The sequence below is a fragment of the Stegostoma tigrinum genome, chromosome 19, assembly GCF_030684315.1.
Source record: "Stegostoma tigrinum isolate sSteTig4 chromosome 19, sSteTig4.hap1, whole genome shotgun sequence".
Taxonomy (NCBI): domain Eukaryota; kingdom Metazoa; phylum Chordata; class Chondrichthyes; order Orectolobiformes; family Stegostomatidae; genus Stegostoma; species Stegostoma tigrinum.
Genome location: NC_081372.1, coordinates 1,334,872 through 1,357,580, shown reverse-complemented (window position 1 = coordinate 1,357,580; position 22,709 = coordinate 1,334,872). Strand labels below are relative to the sequence as shown.

The 22,709-nt window shown below is 43.8% G+C and overlaps 2 protein-coding genes across 6 annotated transcripts in view; one reads left to right on the top strand and one right to left on the bottom strand.

Moving 5' to 3' along the window:
- LOC125461462 (CMP-N-acetylneuraminate-beta-galactosamide-alpha-2,3-sialyltransferase 2-like) overlaps positions 1-13,377 on the top strand; it is a 36,396-nt gene extending 23,019 nt beyond the window's left edge. For all 4 annotated transcript variants that reach the window (XM_048550282.1, XM_048550280.2, XM_048550281.2 and 1 more), the window contains exons 3-7: positions 2,058-2,245; positions 4,780-4,959; positions 6,532-6,577; positions 6,828-6,947; positions 12,463-13,377. In XM_048550282.1, coding sequence (XP_048406239.1) covers positions 2,058-2,245; positions 4,780-4,959; positions 6,532-6,577; positions 6,828-6,947; positions 12,463-12,648 — 720 coding nt within the window. In that variant the 3' untranslated portion in view covers positions 12,649-13,377. The remainder of the gene's footprint in view (positions 1-2,057; positions 2,246-4,779; positions 4,960-6,531; positions 6,578-6,827; positions 6,948-12,462) is intronic.
- Positions 13,378-16,373: 2,996 nt separating this feature from the next.
- mtss1 (MTSS I-BAR domain containing 1) overlaps positions 16,374-22,709 on the bottom strand; it is a 161,586-nt gene continuing 155,250 nt past the window's right edge. For both annotated transcript variants that reach the window (XM_059652674.1, XM_059652675.1), the window contains one exon: positions 16,374-22,086. In XM_059652674.1, the coding sequence (XP_059508657.1) occupies positions 21,356-22,086 (731 nt within the window). In that variant the 3' untranslated portion in view covers positions 16,374-21,355. The remainder of the gene's footprint in view (positions 22,087-22,709) is intronic.

The window sequence follows — 22,709 nt, the reverse complement described above, 5'->3', positions numbered from 1 at the left end:
CACTTTGACAAGCCTTGATGACTTTGACAGTGCCTAAAATATTATGAGAGTTCTTGGCAGTTGTTGCCTATTCAATCTTGATTCTGATTCTTTTCCTATCGTCTGACCAATGAGCTCCAGGAGATCAGGCTCCAATGTTCCTGCCCACATTTCTTTATAGTGAGTTTTGAGAAGATTTGTAGCTCAGGTTGAGGTTCTGGATGTGAGTTTGCTCGCTGAGCTGGAAGGTTCGTTTTCAGACGTTTCGTCACCATACTAGGTAACATCATTAGCTTAGGGTTAACCCTAACCCAAGGAAACCTAACCAGATAAATAGAAAGTGGGACATAACACCAACGCTTCGTCAGAGGCTCACTGATGATGTTACCTAGAATGGTGACGAAACGTCTGAAAACGAACCTTCCAGCTCAGCGAGCAAACTCACATCCACATTTCTTTATCTTCACCAGTCATGGTGGTTTACATTGGTGTAACTGCAGCCTATCTTTTTGATCAGAACAGAAGGCACCATGAGCCGCTTGGTCTTACAGTTGTCACTATTTTAATGTTCTCTACCACAGCGTGACACTCTCCTCATAATCCTTCTCCGACCTGAATGCCTTCTCTTTAGGTAAGTAGCCGATTGTTGGGAAGTGGGAGAGGGTCATGTCTGTTATCCCACTGCTATGCATCAGAGTATCATTGATTCCATTTTATATGTGAACCTAACCTCCATCAATTTCTTCTCCATCTCCTGAAGACGTGCTAGTGTAATGCTCCTTCAGTTTATCATAGAATCATAGAGTTTTACAGCACAGCAGGAGGACATTCAGCCCATCGTGTCTGTACCAGTCCTGAAAGAGCTACCCAGCTAGTTCCATTCTCCAGTCCTATCTCTGTAGCCCTGTAAACTCATCACTTTCAAATATATATCCTGCACTCTTTTGAAACCTCCATTGGAAACCTCCTCCATCACGGTGCCAAGCAATGCATTCCAAATCCTGACAGCTCTCCGAGTAAAGAAGTTTCTCCTCATCTCACCCCTGGTTGTCTTGCTGACAATCTTGAAATTGTGACCCCCTTGTCATCCCTTTTTCTCGCAGCTCCGTTGTGAGTGTAGGCAGTGGTAGGTCTCTTAGTATGGAATCCTCAGTAACATTGGCCAATAACCTCTGGGGAGAAATCTCTGGGAGTGGACAAGTGGATGGGTTGATGCAGGGAATGTGTTGGAGGCAGCTGGGACAAAGGAGCGTGGGGTGGATTAAGGTAGAGTTGGCTTTGTTTTGCCTCTTATTCAGTTATGAAGGCTGCAGGAATGGCGTTATTAACCGCAGCGCTGCAGGTGGAGGGGCTGCAGCCACTTGATCAATATCCAGACAATTCTCTTTGAATATACCAGGATTCACTGGATTCAGAATCAGATTCAATTCTGAGAAACCTAATGTTGTTATTCAGTGTCCAGCTTTTTGTAAATTTCACAGATTTGTACCATTTGAAAAACTGCTCCTTCCAAATCTTATCATTGTTCCTGTGTCAGCCAATCAGCTGCTGAAACCCTCAGATATTGTTTTGTTGCCTCCACAAAGCACCAGCCCAAACCTTTTCCAGTCATCTCCCCCAGAGCCCACTTTGTAATCTCCCATCACTCTGCTGTTGCTGCATTCCAGCTCTCCCTGTGCTCACCGACCTCTGTCAGCTTCCAATCCCACATTACACTGACCCTCAATCCACCACCTCGTCCCATTCCACCCTCTGTCCCTGACCCTCACTTACCTGATCCCACAACCTGAGCCAAAGTCTCTGACTCTAAACCATCCCAAATCCCACATCATCTCCACTCCCTTTGATCCTGATCCTCCCCAGATCCACAGTCTGACCCATGGTGACCCCTGATCCCAGCATTGATCCTCTCTGACCCTGGTCCCAACTTTTGACCCACTCTGACCCCTGATCTTAACCTTTGATCCACTCTGATCCTGATCCAACCTTTGACCCACTCTGACCCTGATCCTAACCCTTGACCCACTCTGAGTGTTTTTTGTTGATAAATGCCTGCAGTTGCTGTCTGTCTGTTTCAGGGGTTACAGTCCAGGCATCCGAGGCTGAGTATGATGTACAGCAGGCTTTTCGAGGTCATGCCTAAGTTCGATCCTATAAAGACTGGCCATTCCTGTAATTGCAGGAGATGTGCCATTGTTGGAAATTCTGGGAATCTCAAAGGATCAAGTTATGGGCAGTTGATTGACTCACAGGACTATGTAATAAGGCAAGTTTTAAATTCTGTCAGGGCCACTTCTAACTCTCTTGGTTCAACAGTGAAGTGGCAGTGGCATTCCAAACCTTCTTAGCTCCATCACAAGAAATATACATTCCTGTTGTTTCCATTTCCTAATGATTCAGCTTGAAGGCCAGCTCAAACCTGGTCAAAATGTGCATCACTCTGAAATACTAAAGGGCAGGACATATCCTGTACCACCGCATATTCACTGAATATCTTAGTAGACCTTAAAAGGGTTGTTGCAGGTGGAAGAGATGTTTTTATTTAATTTTAAGTTATTGTGGGTCATCTCTTCCTAACCCTGATAAATCCTCTGTCCTGATTATGGCCCAATGAGCAGAAGGTCAATTGAATCCACTTAAGTCACTTGATCTAAGGTTGTAATCTCAGCGAAGGGGGAATACAAAAATCATTCCCCAGTAGAGTATGATTGGTTTATAATTAGTCTTTTTGTCCAAAACACAAGTATTGCTGAAAAAAGACACATTTTGTTGAGGGTTTTTAATCTTGCACTTATCAGGACATTTTGCAAGAATATCAATTCAAGGAGAAAACAAACATTAATACTGCATGGGAGATTGCTGATTGGCTAGCAAGTGGAATCTGACTAGTGTTCTCAAAGAGAGTACATTCATTGATACCTTTATTGATATAGCTGCCAGTCTTCCGAAAGGTTGAATCTCATTGGCCCAGACATTATCCTGAGAAATGAACTAGCGAATGACAGTCAGCTAAGTGTGTTGTGTTATTACAGACCCTACGTATGTAAGTAGATGCTGGAATGGAAATGAAAAATGCTGGAGATCACAGTGGGTCAAGCAGTATCCATGGAGACAGAATAAACTAACGTTTCGAGTCCCAGTAGCTTTGCTGAGGAATTATCTGGACATGAAACATTACCTTGCTCTCTCTCCATGAACACTGCCTGACTCTGTATGATCTCCAGGCATTTTTTGTTTTCTGAGCATGAAAATATTCTTTCTGTCTACAAAGAGCAGAGCCCTGTCCAAGAAAATATTGAATTTCCGGTACACACCCGCATGTTACACAGTGAGCCTGACTGACAAGCCCAAACTGATCGTTGGTATTATTCCTTACCCACTCAGCATTATCCTGCACGTGTTGGCTGGACAGTTGGAAACGTTTTCAGTGAGATTGTGGGCACCTTTAACAAACTGTGAAACTGTTCATTTACTGAGTGAAATGGGGCATCTTCTGCTGAAATCAGTAACCCATCCATCACACACACACACACTGAGTGACCCACAAATAACACAGTGCAGTGAATCGCATACACCATTATTGTCTGTTACTGTCATAAGGTAGCTTATGTTCTGTGCCAAACTATGTGAATCATAGAATCCCTACAGTGTGGAATCAGGCCCTTCAGCCCAACAAGACCACATCGCCCCTTGATGCATCCCACCCAGACCCATCCCCCTATAATCTACCTAAGCTACACATCCCTGAACACTAACCCCTGAACTTTATGGAAATTGGGGTGTTAGGAAATTGGGAATCTCAAGTTCTGGCCTGTCATCACCCCCTGTACCTTAAACATTTTCATAGAATCTTACAGTGCAGATGGAGACCATTCAGTGCATTAAGCCTGCACTGAAGAGTATCTCACACCTTCATCCTATCCCCATGACTTAGCATGGGGTTTTTAACCAGGGCTTACCCACCCAGACTGCACCACCCTGGTCTTATCCGTCTAACCTGCACATCTTTGTACCATGGGAGGAAACCAGAGCACTTGATGGAAACCCATGGGTGGCACGGTGGCTCAGTGGTTGGCACTGCAGCCTCACACCACCAGAGACCCGGGTTCAATTCCAGCCTCGGGCAACTGTCTGTGTGGAGTTTGAACAGTCTCCCCGTGTCTGCGTGTGTTTCCTCCAGGTGCTCCGGTTTCCTCCCACAGTCCGAAGGTGTGCAGGCTAGGTGGATTGGCCATGTCCCATAGTGTTCAGGGATGTGTAGATTAGGTGGATTTGTAGGGGATGGCTCTGGGTGGAATGCTGCAAGGTTCGGTGTGGACTTGTTGGGCTGAAGGGCCTGTCTCCCCATTGTAGGGATTCTATGATTCTCACAGAAACACAAGGAGAATGTGGAAATTTCACACAGACAGTCACTTGAGACTGGAATTGAACTCAGGTCTCTGGTGCTGTGAGGCAGCTGCGCTAACCACTGAGCCACCCTTTAAATTTTACTTAAACTCTTCCCCCAGAGAGTGGTGAGCCTATGGAATTCTCTGCCACAGAAAGTGATTGAGGTCAAAATATTAAATGCTTTCAACAATCAGATACTGTTCTTGGGGATAAAGTGATCAAAGGGTTTGGGAGAGAAAGCAGCAGCAGGGGACAGGGTTGGGCGATCAGCTATGATCATATTGAATGGTGGGATAGACTCAGAGGGCTGAATGGCCTATTCCTGCTCCTATTTTCTGTGTTTTGGTGGAAGATTGATTTTGAAGACGTGTTAATCAATCTGCAGCAGTAACTCTTTGGTTTTCTACTTAGAATGAACAGGGCAGTGACCAAGGGACATGAGTCTGATGTCGGCAAGAAAACCACACACCACTTCATGTACCCAGAGAGTGCCAAGGACCTCGAGCCCAACGTGCACCTGGTGCTGGTCCCATTTAAACCTCATGACCTAATGTGGTTTGCGAATGTCCTTATGAACAAAAACGTCTTTCTGTAAGTAAAGCACAACCTTGAGATGAATGTAATCCTCAATCATGAAAGGATTCCTCAGTTAATTGCCGTTGTTTATGGGCAGGATTTGTCATGTCCTCTTCTCTCGGCTGAGAGGTTTAAGTTTAAAAACAGTTGAAGATAATTGAACAATGTGGGAAATGGTGCAATCCTGATTATATCACAGGACAGGTAACCCCAGAGATGAGGCTGATGACCTGGGAAAACATTCATATGTTCACATGCAGCTGAGAATTTAAATTTAGATGGCTAAAGAAAATATAGAATTGGAAGAAACTAACATTAGTAAGTGACCATTGATTCACTGGTTTGTTGTAAAAGTCCATCTGCTGATTGTATCTGACTGCTGGGCCTCTATCTCCTGGATAAGCCAATGTTATCAGACTCGACACAGTCTCTCAACACCCCGGTTCCTTCCCTCAGCCTCGACAAGCTCGTGTCTTTGCACTTTAGCCAACATCTCATCCCAACTTGGCTTCTGACCCCTCCACTCATGTCAGTGGTTGATTCTTGGTTCTGAGTCAGTCAGTTCAAATCCCACTCCAGAATCTAAACAGAAAATTCTTAGGCTGACACTGCAGTGCAGCACAGAGAGAACATTGCTGCAACATAAGTGTGTGCCTTTGGATGAGATTTTGACATGACCACTCCCACCTGTCACACCCTTATTGAGTGTATGTAACAGGTACTTACCTGAAAAAAACACAAGCCTGCAGTTATTGTTCATTCTGGCTTATCCACGTACAACAGTAAATAAGCATCCCATCTGGGAAACAGCAAATTGGTGTGTAATGTCCTGCAGAGAACAGACTGGCACCCAAGGTTCCAGTGTGTAACTGCCTGAGAAATTTGTTTTGAGACATTCTGAGGTATTATAGAAATACAAACCCTTTGCTGTTTTCCTGTGATGCTGCACAAAATCACTGCTGTCTCTTTAAATTCCACCCTCCGTCCTCCTGTCATCACCTTTGAGTATCAGAGAGTGATGCACCCCATCAGGAAACCTTCTTGTCCCATCCATCAATAAATCCATCGTCCCTGGCCCTCTCCCATGACCCAGGACACTTCGTTTATCCTTTGTGACTTTATCCAGCTCTCTTTAGATCAATTTCCAAAGGCCTTTCACACCAATATGACTGAGGTTGATGACAGGAACATCTTTGATGTAGACCTCACGGATTTTAGCAAAGCTGCTTTAAAGTGTTTGGGGAAGTACCTACTGTTATTCCATTTTTAGCTCCTGACTAATCACTCCCTCAGTTGCTTCCCCATCTTCACTCCATGTCTCTCAACATTAATTACCCAATAAAAATCTCTCAAGCTCAATTCTGAATATTTTGATTGATCCCCAGTTTCCATGTTGCTCTGAAGCTGTGCTTCCTGCTTTCACCACTGTTGTGTTTTCTGGTGTTTGTCTAGGTGTGTTGGTGTTCCCCAGGTTCCATCTTTCTCTGCTTTGTTCCAGGTGAAGCGGGTCCTGTTGGCTGCTGTCTAACTGTGTTCCTCATTCTGTTACACAGACAGTAAACCTCTCCCTTGTGTTTCTCCCTCTAGGACACACAGGAAACTGAAAGGTCACATTACTGCTGATAGCAACAAGGTGAGATGTTATTGTAATAGAGACATGTAACATGTTCATGTGATTGCGTTAGATCAGTCTAATGAGTGTAAGTGTGAGAAAATGTGCATATGCAAGTGTGTGTATCTGTATAAATGGTGTGTGGGGGTATAGAAGCTGACACTGATCAGAATCATTTGAGTGTTCAGATTGTCCTCTTGTGAATACTTTCTCTGCCATCTTTGTGTTGTTAACGAGCGGGTCATTATTTCCTACATCACTCTCTCACCAGGTCATCATCTTTCATCCCAGCTTCTTTAAGTATGTCCATGACGAATGGACCGAGCACCATGGAAGGTACCCATCCACTGGGATGCTGGCTCTCATCTTTGGGCTCCACATCTGTGATCAGGTGAAGGCAGAGAAACCCAAGTATGATTGATCTACTTGTGCTGACAGAGGCTTGATTCTTTTGATTAACCTGGTTCAAACAGGGAAGCAAACTGCTGAGTGAGTGCTTTGCCATTGAAATAAAATAGAAAATGCTGGAAAACACTGAGCACATTAGGCAGCATCTGTGCAGAAGGAAACAGTTAACGTTTCAGGTTCTGAGGAATGCTGGTTTGAAGGAGAGTGGTGAGTTATTAATTGACAATAGCTTTCCAAAAGCCTGGTCTGTAGCTAGTGTTGAACTGTTTTTATTTTACTGTTCACATGGTGATGCATTCCTACTGCAGCAACTTCACAAGCACTTTTTAAAAATGTTATTCATGGGATGTGGGTATCTGGCTGGGCACAGCATTTATTGCCAGTTCCTAGTGAGAGCATCATACAGCACGGAAACAATTGCCCCTTGAGAAGGTGGCGGTGAGTTGCCTTCTTGAACTGCTCCAGTCCATGTGCTGTGGGTTGACCCACAATGCCCTTAGGGAGAGAATTCCAGGATTTTGACCCAGCGACACTTAAGGAACGGCGATATAGTTCCAAGTCAGGATGGTAAGTGGCTTGGAGGGGAACTTGCAGGGGGTGGTGTTCCCATGTATCTGTGGCCTTTGTCCTTCTAGATGGAAGTGGTCTCGGGTTTGGAAGGTGTTGTTACAAGGGCCTTGGTGAAGTGTTGGAGGGCGTCTTATAGAATCCATCTTGTACAATGACAGGTGCATCTGCTTATTTAACAAGTCAGTGATTTTGAGAGCTATTCATTGATGGCTAATGTCTTACTTTCTTCCTATGCTTTGATCCCATCAAATGAAGTGACTGTAGCATCTTTCCTCTCCTTCCTATTGTATGTGAAACACTCTGGAAAGATCAGCATCAGAGATTCTTTTCTCTCAACCTGACAGATCTTTACTCTATTAATAGCCAATGAATTATAAAGAAGAGATGTTTTAATTTATAGAGGAAATACAAGATAAAATAAACCAAAGTACAGGGGCATAAAATATCAAGAAGGGGCTGACAGGCTGGGTCTGTTTTGTCTTGAGTAAAGAAGGCTGAAGTGTGACCCAGTAGAGGTCTTTAAAATGATGAGGGTTTTAATAGAAAGGATAGAGAGAGAGAGAGAGAACGAGAACCATTTCCTCTTACAGGAAGAAGTATGCTCTTCAAGTAATCAAGATAACAAAGTGTGGAGCTGGATGAACACAGCAGGCCAAGCAGCATCTCAGGAGCACAAAAGCTGATGTTTCGGGCCTAGACCCTTCATCAGAGAGGGGGCTGGGGAGAGGGTTCTGGAATAAATAGGGAGAGGGGGGGAGGTGGACCGAAGATGGAGAGAAAAGAACATAGGTGGAGAGGAGAGTATAGGTGGGGAGGTAGGGAGGGAATAGGTCAGTCCGGGGAAGGTGGACAGGTCAAAGAGGTGGGATGAGGTTAGTAGGCAGGAAATGGAGGTGCGGCTTCCGGTGGGAGGAAGGGATAGGTGAGAGGAAGAACAGGTTAGAGAGGCAGAGATGAGCTGGGCTGGTTTTGGGATGCTCCCACCTCAAGCCGCACCTCCATTTCCTACCTACTAGCCTCATCCTGCCTACTAGCCTCATCCTGCCTCCTTGACCTGTCCGTCTTCCCTGAACTGACCTATCCGCTCCCTACCTCCCCACCTATACTCTCCTCTCCACCCATCTTCTTTTCTCTCCATCTCCGGTCCGCCTCCCCCTCTCTCCCTATTTATTGCAGAACCCTCTCCCCATCCCCCTCTCTGATAAAAGGGTCTAGGCCCGAAACGTCAGCTTGGCCTGCTGTGTTCATCCAGCTCCACACTTTATTATCTTGGATTCTCCGGTATCTGCAGTTCCCATTATCTCTCTTCAAGTAATCCTTAGATTCTGGAAAAATCCCAAAAGATTAGAAAACAGCCAATATAACACCTTTATTTAAATTAAAAAAAAATAAAATATTGTTCTTGGGAGATGTTAGAGTTTGTTAGAAATAGCAGAGCATTTAGAAATACAGAAGCAGAGACTGCAAGGCTTCAGGAATGGGGAAATCATGCTGAATAAATTTACTAGAATTCTTTGAGGATTAGGCAGGATGGATAAAGGGGAAGTGGTGGATGTATTTTTCTTCCGCTTCCAGAAGGTATCTGAATACGATACCACACATTAGGCTAATTCATTTCATGGACTAGAATACAAGAGATATGTTACTGAAGCTGCATAAGGCTATAGTCAGACTGCATTCAGAATATCGTGATAATGGGAACTGCAGACGCTGGAGAATCCAAGATAATGAAACGTGAGGCTGGATGAACACAGCAGGCCCAGCAGCATCTCAGGAGCACAAAAGCTGACGTTTCGGGCCTAGACTCTTCATCAGAGAGGGGGATGGGGTGAGGGTTCTGGAATAAATAGGGAGAGGCAGACCGAAGACGGAGAGAAAAGAAGATAGGTGGAGAGGAGAGTATAGGTGGGGAGGTGGGGAGGGGATAGGTCAGTCCAGGGAAGACGGACAGGTCAAGGAGGTGGGATGAGGTTAGTAGGTAGGAGATGGAGGTGCGGCTTGGGGTGGGAGGAGGGGATGGGTGAGAGGAAGAACAGGTTAGGGAGGCAGAGACAGGTTGGACTGGTTTTGGGATGCAGTGGGTGGAGGGGAAGAGCTGGGCTGGTTGTGTGGTGCAGTGGGGGGAGGGGACGAACTGGGCTGGTTTTGGGATGCGGTGGGGGAAGGGGAGATTTTGAAGCTGGTGAAGTCCACATTGATACCATTGGGCTGCAGGGTTCCCAAGCGGAATATGAGTTGCTGTTCCTGCAACCTTCGGGTGGCATCATTGTGGCACTGCAGGAGGCCCATGATGGACATGTCATCTAAAGAATGGGAGGGGAAGTGGAAATGGTTTGCGACTGGGAGGTGCAGTTGTTTATTGCGAACTGAGCGGAGGTGTTCTGCAAAGCGGTCCCCAAGCCTCCGCTTGGTTTCCCCAATGTGTTATGGTCTGATAAGAGCCCATAGCGTTGGAATTAGAAGATTAGCATGGTTAGAGGATTGGATAACTAATAGAAGACAGAGTTTAAACCAGAGGAGTGCACAGGGATCAGAGCTCGGGCCACAATTATTTACAAAATACATTAATGACTTGGATGAGGAAAGTGAATATACAATCGGCAACTTGTAGATGACACAAATAGATAGGAATGCAAGTGGTGAGGATGACAAAGAATCTGGAGAGGGTTGTAGTTAGGTTAAGAAAGTGGGCAAAACCTTAGCAGATAGAATATAATGTGGGAAAATGTGAGGTTGTGCACTTTGGCAGCAAGAATAGAGGAGCTGAATATTATTAAATGGAGAAAGAAACTGCAAAAACTGTGGAACAGAGGGATTTAGACATTCTTGTGCTTAAATCACAACAAGCTAGCATCATATAATAAGCAAATGGAATACTGGCCTTTAATTCACAGATGAAAGTAGAGGGGTTTTGCTAGAACTATACAAGACACTAGCCAGATCACAGCTGGAATAATTGTAGAAACAAAAGATAGGAGCAGGAGGCAGCCATTCGGCCTTTCGAGACTGCCCTGCCATTCTTCACGATCATGGCGGATTATCCAACTCAATAGCCTAACGCTGCTTTCTCCCCATAACCTTTGATTCCATTCACCCCAAGTGCTGTATCTAGTCGCCTCTTGAATACATTCAATGTTTTGCCATCAACTACTTCCTGTGGTAATGAATTCCACAGACTCATCACTCTTTGGGTGAAGAAATCTCTCCTCATCTCCGTCCTAAATGATCTACCCGAATCCTCAGACTGTGACCCCTGGTTCTGGACACACCCACCTTCGGGTACATCCTCCCTGCATCTAACCTGTCCAGTGCTGTTAGAATTTTATAAATCTCAATGAGAACCCCAAGTAATATACTACTTCCAATGCCATGGGCTCTTATTAGACCATTAGATCATGGAATCCCTACAGTGTGGAAACAGGCCGTTCAGCCCACTGTCCAAAGAAAAATCCCACTCGGACTCATCCCCCTAACCTATCCCTGTAACCCTGCATCTTCCATGGCTAACACCTCTCATCTACACATCCCCGACCACTATGGGCAGTTTAGCATGGCCAATCCACTTAGCCTGCACATCTTTGGACAGTGGGAGGAAACCCACCCAGACACAGAGAGAATGTGCAAACTCCACACAGTCACCCCAGGCTGGGAATGACCCTGGTCCCTGGCACTGAGAGGCAGCAGTGCTAAACACTGAGCCACTGTCCCACCCCATAATGTGAACAGTTTTGGTCCCACTATCTTAAAAAAAAGATAGACTGGCATTGGAGGCAGTCCAAGAGTGTTCACTAAGCTGTTCCCAGGTACGGAGGGTGTGTCTTGAGGAATTGGCCAGTATGCCAGTTCAGAAGAACAAGAGGAGAAAACTCTCCGGAACGTTGAAGATTCTTAGAAGACTTGACAGGCTATGTGTGAAAAGGTTGCTTCTTCTTGTGGGAGAGACTAGGACCAGAAAGCATCATCTCAGAATATGGGGTCATCCATTTAAGACAGATGACAGAGAATTTCTGCACTCTGATTGTAGCGAGTCTCTGGAATTCCTTACTATAGAGCGCTGTCAAGGCTGGGTCATCAAATATATTCAAGGCTAAGAGAGACAGATTTTTAATCAGTAAGGGGAATGGGGTAAGAGGGTGGAGTTGAGGATGATTAAATCAGCAATGATCTCATTGAATGGCCTGAATGGTCTACTTTTGCTCCTAGTTCTAATGGTTTAACTCAGAGGCATCAATCTTTGACAGTCTGAACAAATCCAGAGACTTCGTTACCCAGAGTGGCTAGAATGTGGAACTTGCCACCGTAGGAAGTAGTTGAAATGAATAAAAGCATTTAAACGGATCAAAACAAGTACAGCAGGAAGAAAGGAATGAAAGATATTGACAGTGTGAGATGAGGCAGCCTGTATAAAACTCCAGCAGACACCACTTGGACTGAATGGCCTGTCAGGTGTGTTCTATGGTAGATCACTGTGTAAGTAATAACTTTGTATGTTTCTCAGAAATAACAAAATGATCCCCCACAGTGGGATTGGAATCTCTGGATGAAAGCCAAGGCCGTAGGCCCAGTGCAGTAAGTAAATTTGCTTCATGACTGTGGAAGATTTGAACCAGTCTGAAATACTTGACACCTTGAAATGCATTTTGTAAATGCCTATTTTTTGATATTTGATGGCTATAATACTGATGCTAATTCTGAGCCCACTGGTCAATTTATCTTGTTGTCCATTCTGTGACAAGAGCACAGTTTGGAGACAACAGGTTTCAGTAAGGTCTCTGGTCATCTTTGTTACAGCTACTCCTGATGGAAAGAACCTCTGACGATGCTGTCCCCTGCTGCTCACTCTTCAGAGAAATGCCCGAAGCACAAAAGGTTGAAAAGTTCCCATTAAAGATTTTGTTGTCATTAACTAACCATATTTTAACCAACAGCTATTGGTATTTGGCTACGGTGGGGACAGGAACGGCAACTGGCATCACTATTGGGAAAATAATCGATTAGGTGGAGCATTCCGTATAACAGGAGTACACAACGCAACCTTTGAGATGAATGTCATCACCCGTTTGGCAGAAATTGGGAAAATTCAACTATACAGGGGCACACCTGCAGCTTCCTGAACTGAAATGGAACTCTCACCAAACTATACAGCTATTCATTGCAGAGGCTCGACCAGTTAGAATGCACAGAAACAATGCTGACAATTGAAAAACCTAAGACTGATAGAACCAGAGATAGGAGGAACTGCCGATGCAACATCAGCTTTCCTGCTCCTCTGATGCTACTTGGCCTGCTGTGTTCATCCAGCTCCACACCTTGTTATCTCTAATCGAACCAGTTGTTTTCTTCTGCTGGAGTTCTGTAAACATCAGGTGAAGTATTTTAAGGTGAATTGATGGTTTTGAGAACATCAGTTGCAGTTGCTTTGACTTAAATTCTGTCCCCAAACAAAAATTGATCTGTAAAATTAATGGCCCCGATCCCTCATTCTGGATCAGGTGGCCATGGACTGGCAGGATCCCAAAGCACAGACTCTGGTGTTTTGTGTTATTTAATCATTCGGTGTAGACATCAATGGCTTGACCAACATTTGTTAGCCATTTCTAATTGCTGTTGAGGTGATGAGCTGTCTTCTTAAACTACTGCGATGCATTATGTGTTTAAAATATAACGAAGATGCTTTCAGCCATTTCAGTGGGCAGTTACGTGTTAACTACATGCAGGCCAGACTGGGTAAGGACAGCAGATTTCTTTACCTGAAGGGCATTCACAAAGTGGATGGGTTTTTAATGGCACCGGGTTGTTTTCATGGTCACCTTTGCTGATATAAACTTTTTATTCCAAATTTATTTAACTGAATTCAAATTGTGTAACTATTATGGTGGAAACAATTCTGGATTACTCAGGGGTAGCATAACTGCGATAACAGTTCAACATAACTTGAACCCAACCTCCTTGTACTCCGCATAAACTGGACAAACGCACTCATCTCCTGCCTGCTAGCAGTCATGGCCCAGACCCATTTGCTGGCCCTGGATGACACTAGTGCTGACCATCTAGTTGGTTTCACAGTGCATCATCGTGATGACGGTAAGTTAAAGTCAGACCAGGGTCACTTTCTTTGTTGCTGATTTCCTGCTTTCCAAGGTCATTGCAACTAACCCAGAGAGACCAGTGAGGTCTGACCTAAGTCAGCCGGAAGCATACTGGCCACCACTTCAGGCTATAGGCCCAGGACTCAAGGCTGTGGGTTATGAGAGGATTTTTGGAGCATGGAATATTTTGGATCAGGGCAATATATCAACAGTAGGGACATAGCATCAGTCTGAGGAAACAAGTAGAGGAGTAACAAAACAGAACGGCCTCATCCTATGTTGTAAATTTCTGTGATTTAGTCATTAATCAATTTGAAGGAATAATTTCAACAGGAAATCGAACAGAATGTTCACATGTCAATGAAGAACTCACCCCACAGATTTGCAACTGTATCCTGTATACACCAAACTTTGAATTCACAATGGATCTCGGGTCTGGGAGAATTTTGTCCATTTGTTGGACTATTGACTAAAAATCTATTTTGGTTCTCAGATATAGAAGTAAAAGAGAGACACGATATGGGAGAATATTCCCCCTTATTCCTTTAATTTAAGGCTGCAGCAGTCACTACAAAGAAAACAAAAAATAAACTAGGATCCTTATAACAACAAAGGAAAAAAGAGATCAACTCTCAAACAACCGAACAATCAAACAACTGTAGCAATAGGCCTTTAAAGAGACAGTATTCTTTATGGTCGGCATGCTGAGGAATGTATTCACAACATTCAGAAATCAGATTTCTGCAGATGAAGAACCCTTGTTACCATTTTCAGCTGACTGGAATCAGAATCTGATCCTAATATCCCATTTCTTTGCTGCAAAGACTTTGCACAGGATGGTGACGTTGCTGAAGTCAGTATGGCTCAATAGACAACCCTCGCCCACCATTTAGTCAGAGACTTTGAAACAGGAGAACTCTTACAACAGCGATCGTACTTGGGAGATTTCAGTTGTCTGGAGTTTGTATTGTGTTTTCGAACCCAAATGCACTACTTAAGACAGTAGAGTCAAGATTGAACCACAGCAAATCTTGAAAACAAACATTATTGCACCAGTTTGCTCTGGAGTCAGGTGGTATGCTTTAGGAACAGTGATAACAGCGAGCTACAAGAATTGCCCCACTCACTGGCCCTTTCAGTACTGTCCTTATTCCAAAACCATTGCTTTAAAAGACCCAAAATGATAAAGCTATAAAATCCAGGAGAGATTCAATTGCTGAGCAGGCTGGTGATTTTGACCTCATGGTCATGATTATCAGAGCATTTAGGAGGGTGTAGTAGTTATTTCTTGCAATGACACTGGAGGGAATTCTGACTGTTGCCAAAAAAAGGGAAATTTATTCAATCGAAATACAGGAGCTCAAAGACAAGCACAACATAGTGAAGGCTCATAGCCACAGTCAGATTCTGGAGAATTAGAAGGAAATCAGACTGTTGAAGCAAATTTGAGATTGGAAAATGAGCCCAGTGGGTCAGCTCTTAAACACCTTGCAGTGACTGCTTTGAGCTTTTGCGGCCAGTGAGTTAGACACAGGCAACTGGCGAATATCTCAACAAAACAATGCAACGTAAGAGAATAAAATAAATGAATAGATAGCAAGGTAGAGTTTGCACCCAGACTCTCAGCTCATCTATTAACTTTTAACTTGAAGATATTCCCAGGAAGATTTGCTAACTGTAGTTGGACAGAGTAACAAAATCCCATTTACAATCTTACTTACTGTTAATCAGCTATCTACACAGGACAATTTATGATTTTACTATAGACTGTCAGGCCACAAAGATCTTAACTGCTTTATGTTAATTTTATACCAAAACCAAATCTTTTTATAAAAAAAACTTTGAAAGTTTGATTTGGATGTTTTTAGCTTAAACACTGCTTTGTTTATAGTCTCTTTGCAGTAGTTGGTTCAATTTTGTACCCAAAGGAATACTGTCTCTTTAAATCATGTAAATTTCAATAAACATTTCATAATCAATAATCTGGAAGAAAATGCTTTATGAAAGTTTGTCACAAAATAATGACTTTTTCCACTTTCCCACATGGTAAGATGGAGTAGAAAATTGAATTGTGATTGGCATACTTGCAAATGATTAACACAATTATCCAAAGTATATGGCATTTGATAAAAAGCTCTACCAATTCCCTCTACCTACACCTAAGTAAACTGGTTTCTGTTCTAAAGTGCCATGATTATGCAAAAATACTCCTTTGTATTTTTCTTTTGTGCTTATTGAGGTCAGAGGTGTGAGTGTTGGGAACAAAATTGTGTCACTTTTGGCTGGCAGTGTCAGTATTAAACACCCAATTGGAATATAACTGACATGAGATTGAATCATGCTCTTTCCAGTGTGTCCCAAGCTGAAAGATCACTCAGTAAACAATACACTGTGCAAGGCTCCTCCACTGCTCATCCCGTTTCACTGCAGTCATTTTGGATTCCTTTATTACTGCATGTTTCCTCAGACTATAAACATTTTCAGACAAAACTGCTGGGATGATTTGTAAACCACTGAGAATAATCTTTTTCCTGGTTTTTCTCCATCCTACCACTGGGATAAGTAAACACATGATTCTCAAATCTAAGAACATGATGCATTTCTCGTTATCGTGATTGTGACATTGTGACATACAAACTCCATGTTTGCAAAGTAGCTAAAGTACTGTGTCCAGTCACACACACAGACAGAAGCTTAAGTCCTCGTAATAACAGCCCGAGTTCAGGACAATCTTGAGGGCCCTTGTGGCGCAGTCCTGACTTGAGCCAGGAAGCCTGGATTCAAGTCCCACCTCCTCCAAAACTCCAGAAGTTATACCTCTGAACAGGTTAATGAGAAAGTATTGACAGGAGAACTCTGCTGCTTAGTACAGAGTCAGTGTGACAGCAGGCCGCTTGCTTAGTTTCCCCACACAAGACCAGGGCTGTAACAAAACGACAGCTTCAGTTGGGTTGCTAGACTAGTGTCGATTTGTCCTTAGTTATGTGTTGGTGGGTTTATGACGCAATGGTCAATGAGCTGAGACCTGCCCAACTCACCTCAAACAGAATCCTTATAACTAGCCTACACATGTATTCAAGGCTTTCATCCTGCTAGTCTGGGCTGGATAAAACAGGCCAAGCCACTGCAGAGATTTACAGATTGTGCTTATTTGCAATTCCTACTTTCTTTATACATATAAATATTTCACCTTTGGTTTTTACTTTGAGAACTGTACACCCCACAGTTAAAATGGGCAGCAAATTGCCAATCTGGAATTAAAACAGCACAGCATTGAGAAGTCTGACATTGTTGCTGATTTCCTGCTTTCCAAGGTCATTGCTACTGTTGTGTTTACAAATCTCTCTCTTGGGAACCTATTAACTGCTGGGCACTGCTGTATAACAGATGACAAGCAGAGTGAGAGTCACATCTCTTAGAGGGACAGACACTCAAAATTTGGCACATTGATTGCACTGCAAAAGATTTATGATTATCTGTTGACTTATTCGTGGGTGGTTGAAAGATTTTGGATGATTCCCTGCACTGCTCAGACTCCTAATCTCCCAAAATGAATGATCCTTTCATGATGTCCAGCCTCCACTCCTCCTTCCGTCTGTCTTAACACCCGTCACTATTTCCTTTCCTTTGACAATCCTCAATCTGTCAAGGCCAAGCAGTAAATACTGTCTGCCAATACTACAATTCATTGATCCTTGGTTCAATACTCGTGCGTCTTGAGGCTTGGCACAATTGTTGGGTTTTCATGAAACACCGTGCTTACCAAAGGCTCTTTCCTAAGCTCTGTGCCACCTCAGATAAGGCTGGTTCACAGCCAAGCAAAGAGATTGCAATTCACCACAAAGTGCAGTGTAACTGTCAACAAAATCACTGGCCTCAGCACCAATGCACAAGCCACAAACCACAACCTGCAGGAACAGTTCAAAATTTCAGGGGTTTTACTGAAGATTCAAGTATGACTTCATATGGTAACAGAGCCTATATGTTCTGGGTTTATTTTAGAAGAAAAGTGATTTTTCAACTTTACTTCGAACAAGAGAAATAAAACTGGGAATAGAGATAGACGTTACTAAAGAGTCACAGCTGATTCAGAACCTCAGCAACATGGGCAGGAGTGGGAACAGATATCACTCATGGTTTCTTTTGTATAGAGAAGCTGTGAGGATGGATGACTATTCTAGAACCTGGCACTGAGAAGAGGTTTTTTTAAAGAACTTTCCCTCAAGAGTTGAACTGTGCACTGGAGGGGCAGACAAACAATGCAAAAGACGCACTTGCTGGATTAAGACACTGAACCTAGTTCTGTAACACCTAGTTAATAATGATCACTGACAGTTTTTAAATGTTGGGTAAATCTGTATTGTGAAGGCGAGAGAAGACTCCAACAAAAACCCTCATGTGGTCATCTTTGCTTAATGCCTAGACAGCTAGATTAGTGTTTACTTATTATGATGGGAAGATTTAAAATGCCGCAGAAACACACCCTGGTAAGTAAAGCTCACTTTTATCTTCAATATCAGTATTAATGACCTAAATTGTACTGACAGCCCTCACTTTAGGCATAGTCACCCACAGGTTAAACTCAACACCAGTCAGCTGTCTCTCTAATCAGGCCCAATGATCCTCTGTCACTATGGTAACTTTACCTCACTGAACAACCCAAGGTATAGCCTGAGCCAATCCTCAAATACATAGTTCAGCCTGACTCAACCTTGGTCAGGTCCCAGTTAGAGAATGTTCTGGGCATTGCACCTTAAGAAGGATGTATCGCCAATCTTTAGGGTAGAGGGGAGCTTAGAGGGTTGAGGACAGGTTGTACAAACCCAACAATTATTCCCAGGTTTGAAGTGATTCACTACAATCCTTACAGAGAGTATGTTTTCTGAAGGGAGCTGTCCAGAGCTAGGCCTTTCAGGGATGATATCAGGAAGGGGTTTTAACTACAGAGTAGAAATTTGGGACTCCCCTTCTCTGTAATGGTCAGGGTTAAATGAAGCCCTTGAGACTGGGTGTAGTACAAGTAGTGAGAATGAGCAAGTGTGGCATTCCTGCTGACACCTGGTCTTTGAAGACTAAATTTGTTCCTTAGTATTGATTTGTCAGAGGTACATTGTTTGGTTTTTAATTGTAAATATAAACTCAAAATAACTCTCCCCAAAAAAGAAACTGCTCCCTTCTCTGATTTTGTGTTGATGATTCCAGCTTTAACCATAAAACAGTGATGTTACTTTGGAAGATGCCAGCCCATCATATTGGTAACGTGCAGTTTGGAAATAAAGATCTGTGACTGTTCCTTGGGTCCAGAATTCAACAAACAATTCAAAGCCAGATAGTCCTTAATTTTGAGACTGAAATAAGTACATTTATTGGGAAGAGGAGGCACTTGCAGTGAGAATAAAGCAGGTTTTAGAATCTACCAGGCAGTATTCCCTTATGCAGTGAGACACTGAGTCAGAGCATCAGATACGGTGGGTGGAATCTGGTGTGAGAAATATGACTGGAGAGAGATGACAGACTGAGGTTCGACAAGGGCAGCAGAAAACTGGGCAGTTCTTCAGGTCCAAAAACCACTGCACAATCCTAGAGTAGGCACAAATCAAAATTGAAAAATGGCCTTTTTCAAATAAACGCTGATAAGCTGTTTCAAGGTTGCAGAAATCATCATTAGACATTAATATATAGTCATCAGTCCTTCCATTTATCAAAAATGATCACAAAAAGCATTCATTAAGAAGGCTATTTGTGCAAACAGCATTAATCAATCCACAGACTGCTGGTGAAAGCTTCACTTAATAATTGCAGCCATCTCAAGCGAGCTGGAGGTTTGGGATGAACAGTATTCAATATCTGATGGGTGCTATCCCATTTCACACCAGCTCCAGTCCTGTTCCCTGTTTGCTACAATTAAGTTTACAATCCCAACCAATTCCTCCATCCTACTTAAAATTTGAGTTAAAAATCTTATAACCCCCAGAGCTCTGTATAACTTAAACTGTCTGCAGTTTACCATATTGAGGCACAGAAATATTGCTGTAAATATAAGCTGTACCCCAAATTTGGTTTTGCATTCCTGTTCTATGCCAGCTGACGCAATTATTTAGCAACAGGTTTTCTGATCCTTCAAGAATTCACACTGTAGATTTCGGGAGATACAATGGAGGTTCCACTGAGGTCTGTTTGAGTGAATGAGAAGAGATTATTTAGCACCAGCTGGGGCAGGTACCAGCTGCAGCGAATAGTTAAGGGCTGCATGTTAACAGGCACCCTCTTCATAACATCACAGTGCACGCAGCTCAGGCAGCAGTTACAGGAATGTGATGTACAAATGCTAAGGCGAGATGCGCTTCTTGCTAAACCTAACATTTAAAAGAAAATATTTAGCGGACTGCTCACATTGCAAGCTAACTAACATACTTTAATACCCAATTAAAGTTTGGTATGCACTGACAATTTTAAAACACTGCCCACTTAAGCCAAAAGAACAGATAATTAAACACTGTCAACCCTGAACCCCTTGAGCCCAATCTGTAAAAATGCCAGAACTACAAAGCAATGCGTTAGGCCCAGCAGTAAAAGATAAACTTTAAAAGGGATTTAAAAACTAACATATACGAACTAATTAATTACCATTTAAAGCCTTTTGCATCAATGAGTGTGGTGGATTGAACAGCAATATTTGCTGCAAGAACTCATTGTACAACAGAAGTTTTCACAATTTTGATACAAATAAATATCTTTTGATGTTAAGGAAAGAAAATAAATCTGTTGCACCTCCACCGTGCAATTTTTTTTAAAACCATGAAAACAAGTGAACTGCTGGAGTTCCTGTGTGAAGGTGAATTTTGCAGTTTTTCACCAAGTGAACAGTGTTCTTTACAAACTCAGAGCAACTTAAAACCAAATCCTTTGTAAGAAGCTTCTAGTTCGAAATCCTGAGCAGATCCCCTGAAGTGTCATAATGTTATTTCCATGTACTCCACCTCAAAACACACTTCAAATGGATGAATCAAGGTCCTGGCAGTGAATGTTGCTGCAAGGAACAGGGTCAGTTTGTTTCAGTAGTTCAGGAGGGGGAGGTGCATACACCTATTCCCCACCCGGCTCCAACTTCTTGCTATTCTCTTCTGAAGCTGTACATGGGGTAAAATCCATGGAAATTCTGCTGCTGTTTCCCCCCATAAATAGTTTTCTCCAAATGCTGAACAAAGAGGGTCAAAGAGGGTTGGGTGTTAACTGGGTTCGTCAGCAATGTGAGATACTGCGCCCTGATCCTCCGTCACCCGATAGCTACACAGCCCCATTTCAGGAATCACTCACTGGTGATCAGGAGCAGGAACCCAGCCTGGTTTTCCATTGCTAACCAGGAGGAACTGGACCAATGCAACCTATCCCCTAGAATGCTGTCTCAGCTCATCACCTGCTGGTGAGAGAGAGACAGGCTTGCAAACACCAGCATTCATTTTCCAGCTGCCCCACCCAAACCAACCCAAAGTGTCTGAGACAGTCAGCCTCCCATCCTGTGATCAGGTACAGGAGTAGGCAAGGATTCCTGAGCCATTGGCAGGGAGCTGGCACTTGACAGGTTTTTGATGACAATTTGCAAATGAGCAGTTTAATCTGAGAATGAGGAGAAAGAACTGTCACCAGTTTAAAACCAAAAGGCAGAGAAAGAGAGCAAGAGGACAAAGTCATTGGCTTTGAAAATGTTTGCACTTCTCCCACGGGATGAGTGTTAAACGATCCTGGGGGCTGATCGGTCGTTGGTTAAAGTCTTTCTAAGTTTTACCCCTCTGCGAATCATGGACAAAACATCATCACCTCCCTCAGTTGGTGAGGGAGTAGCAGCAGCAGTGTGGATCCCTGCAGTCCTTTGGGAATCCTCAGCAGGGCTCAGGTGCGGAGTCACTCCATTTCCTGTATTATTTGTTGCTGGCATCAATTCTCGGGCATTCTGGAGGTTGGGGGCCGATCGCTGGAGGCCACTGAGTTGGAGAGGTTTCTCTGGCACGAGGAAGTAGCCAGGGGTCTGGGCCATGCTCAGGCTTTGAGTCGAGCTGCAGATTCCCTGCTTCCTTTGCACAAAATTGGAGCGCCCTCCGTGTAGACTAACACACTCCTCACTGCCCGTCCGAGACACTGCCAGCCCTATCGGCTTGCTGGCCACAGGTGGCCCTGGAATTGGCACCACGGGAGTCCGGATGGGAATGGGCACACCGCTGATGGTGCCACGCCGAAAGGTCGGTTTGCTGGAAGGCTTTCTGCGAATCGTAGCAACGTGAGAAGTCATCATGGGCTCGGGGTCAACCAAGAGGCTCACTGTGGAAGCTGGCCGCTTCGCCTGGAACATCTTCCTATAATTCAGGCTGATGTCACTGTTTCTGGGAATGGTAGATGATTTATCAAAGTCAATCTGATCAGGCAGCTCCTGCTCTCCATGCAGAGACAGGTAATCATAGTCAGGCACTGAGAGAGACACAAAGACAGAAATTAATACATCAAGACACATACTGAAGGAAACACTGAATGCAGCAAGCACTGTCAGTGCTTTGTAACGCTGTCTGAAATGTCTGTGATTCACTAAATGACAGAGTCCAGCTGGAGGCTTTCTGTTAAAATGCTGAAGATTTCGTCAAAAACAGGAAGAAATCTTTCCCAAAACCACTGCACTGACTGTTTCAGGAGGTAGGGTCAGCGCTGAGGGAGCGCCGCACTGTCGGAGGGTCAGTGCTGAGGGAGCGCCGCACTGTCGGTGGGTCAGTGCTGAGGGAGTGCCGCACTGTCGGAGGGTCAGTGCTGAGGGAGCACCGCGCTGTCGGAGGGTCAGCGCTGAGGGAGCGCCGCGCTGTCAGAAGTGCTGCCCTTTTGATGAGATATTAAAGTGAGCTCCTGTCTTTCGGTACTGCATATGATCAAGGAACCAAAGTTTTCACTAATGTTCATCATAAATTCGTTACATTTGTTGCTCATCTTACAATTGATTGTGGAATCTTGATGTGTACATAATGTGAGCACTCAAGAATGGGCCAAGACTAAGTCACTCTATATCAACCCTTGTACCCTTTCTCCCTGGAGATTGCTGATTTTCA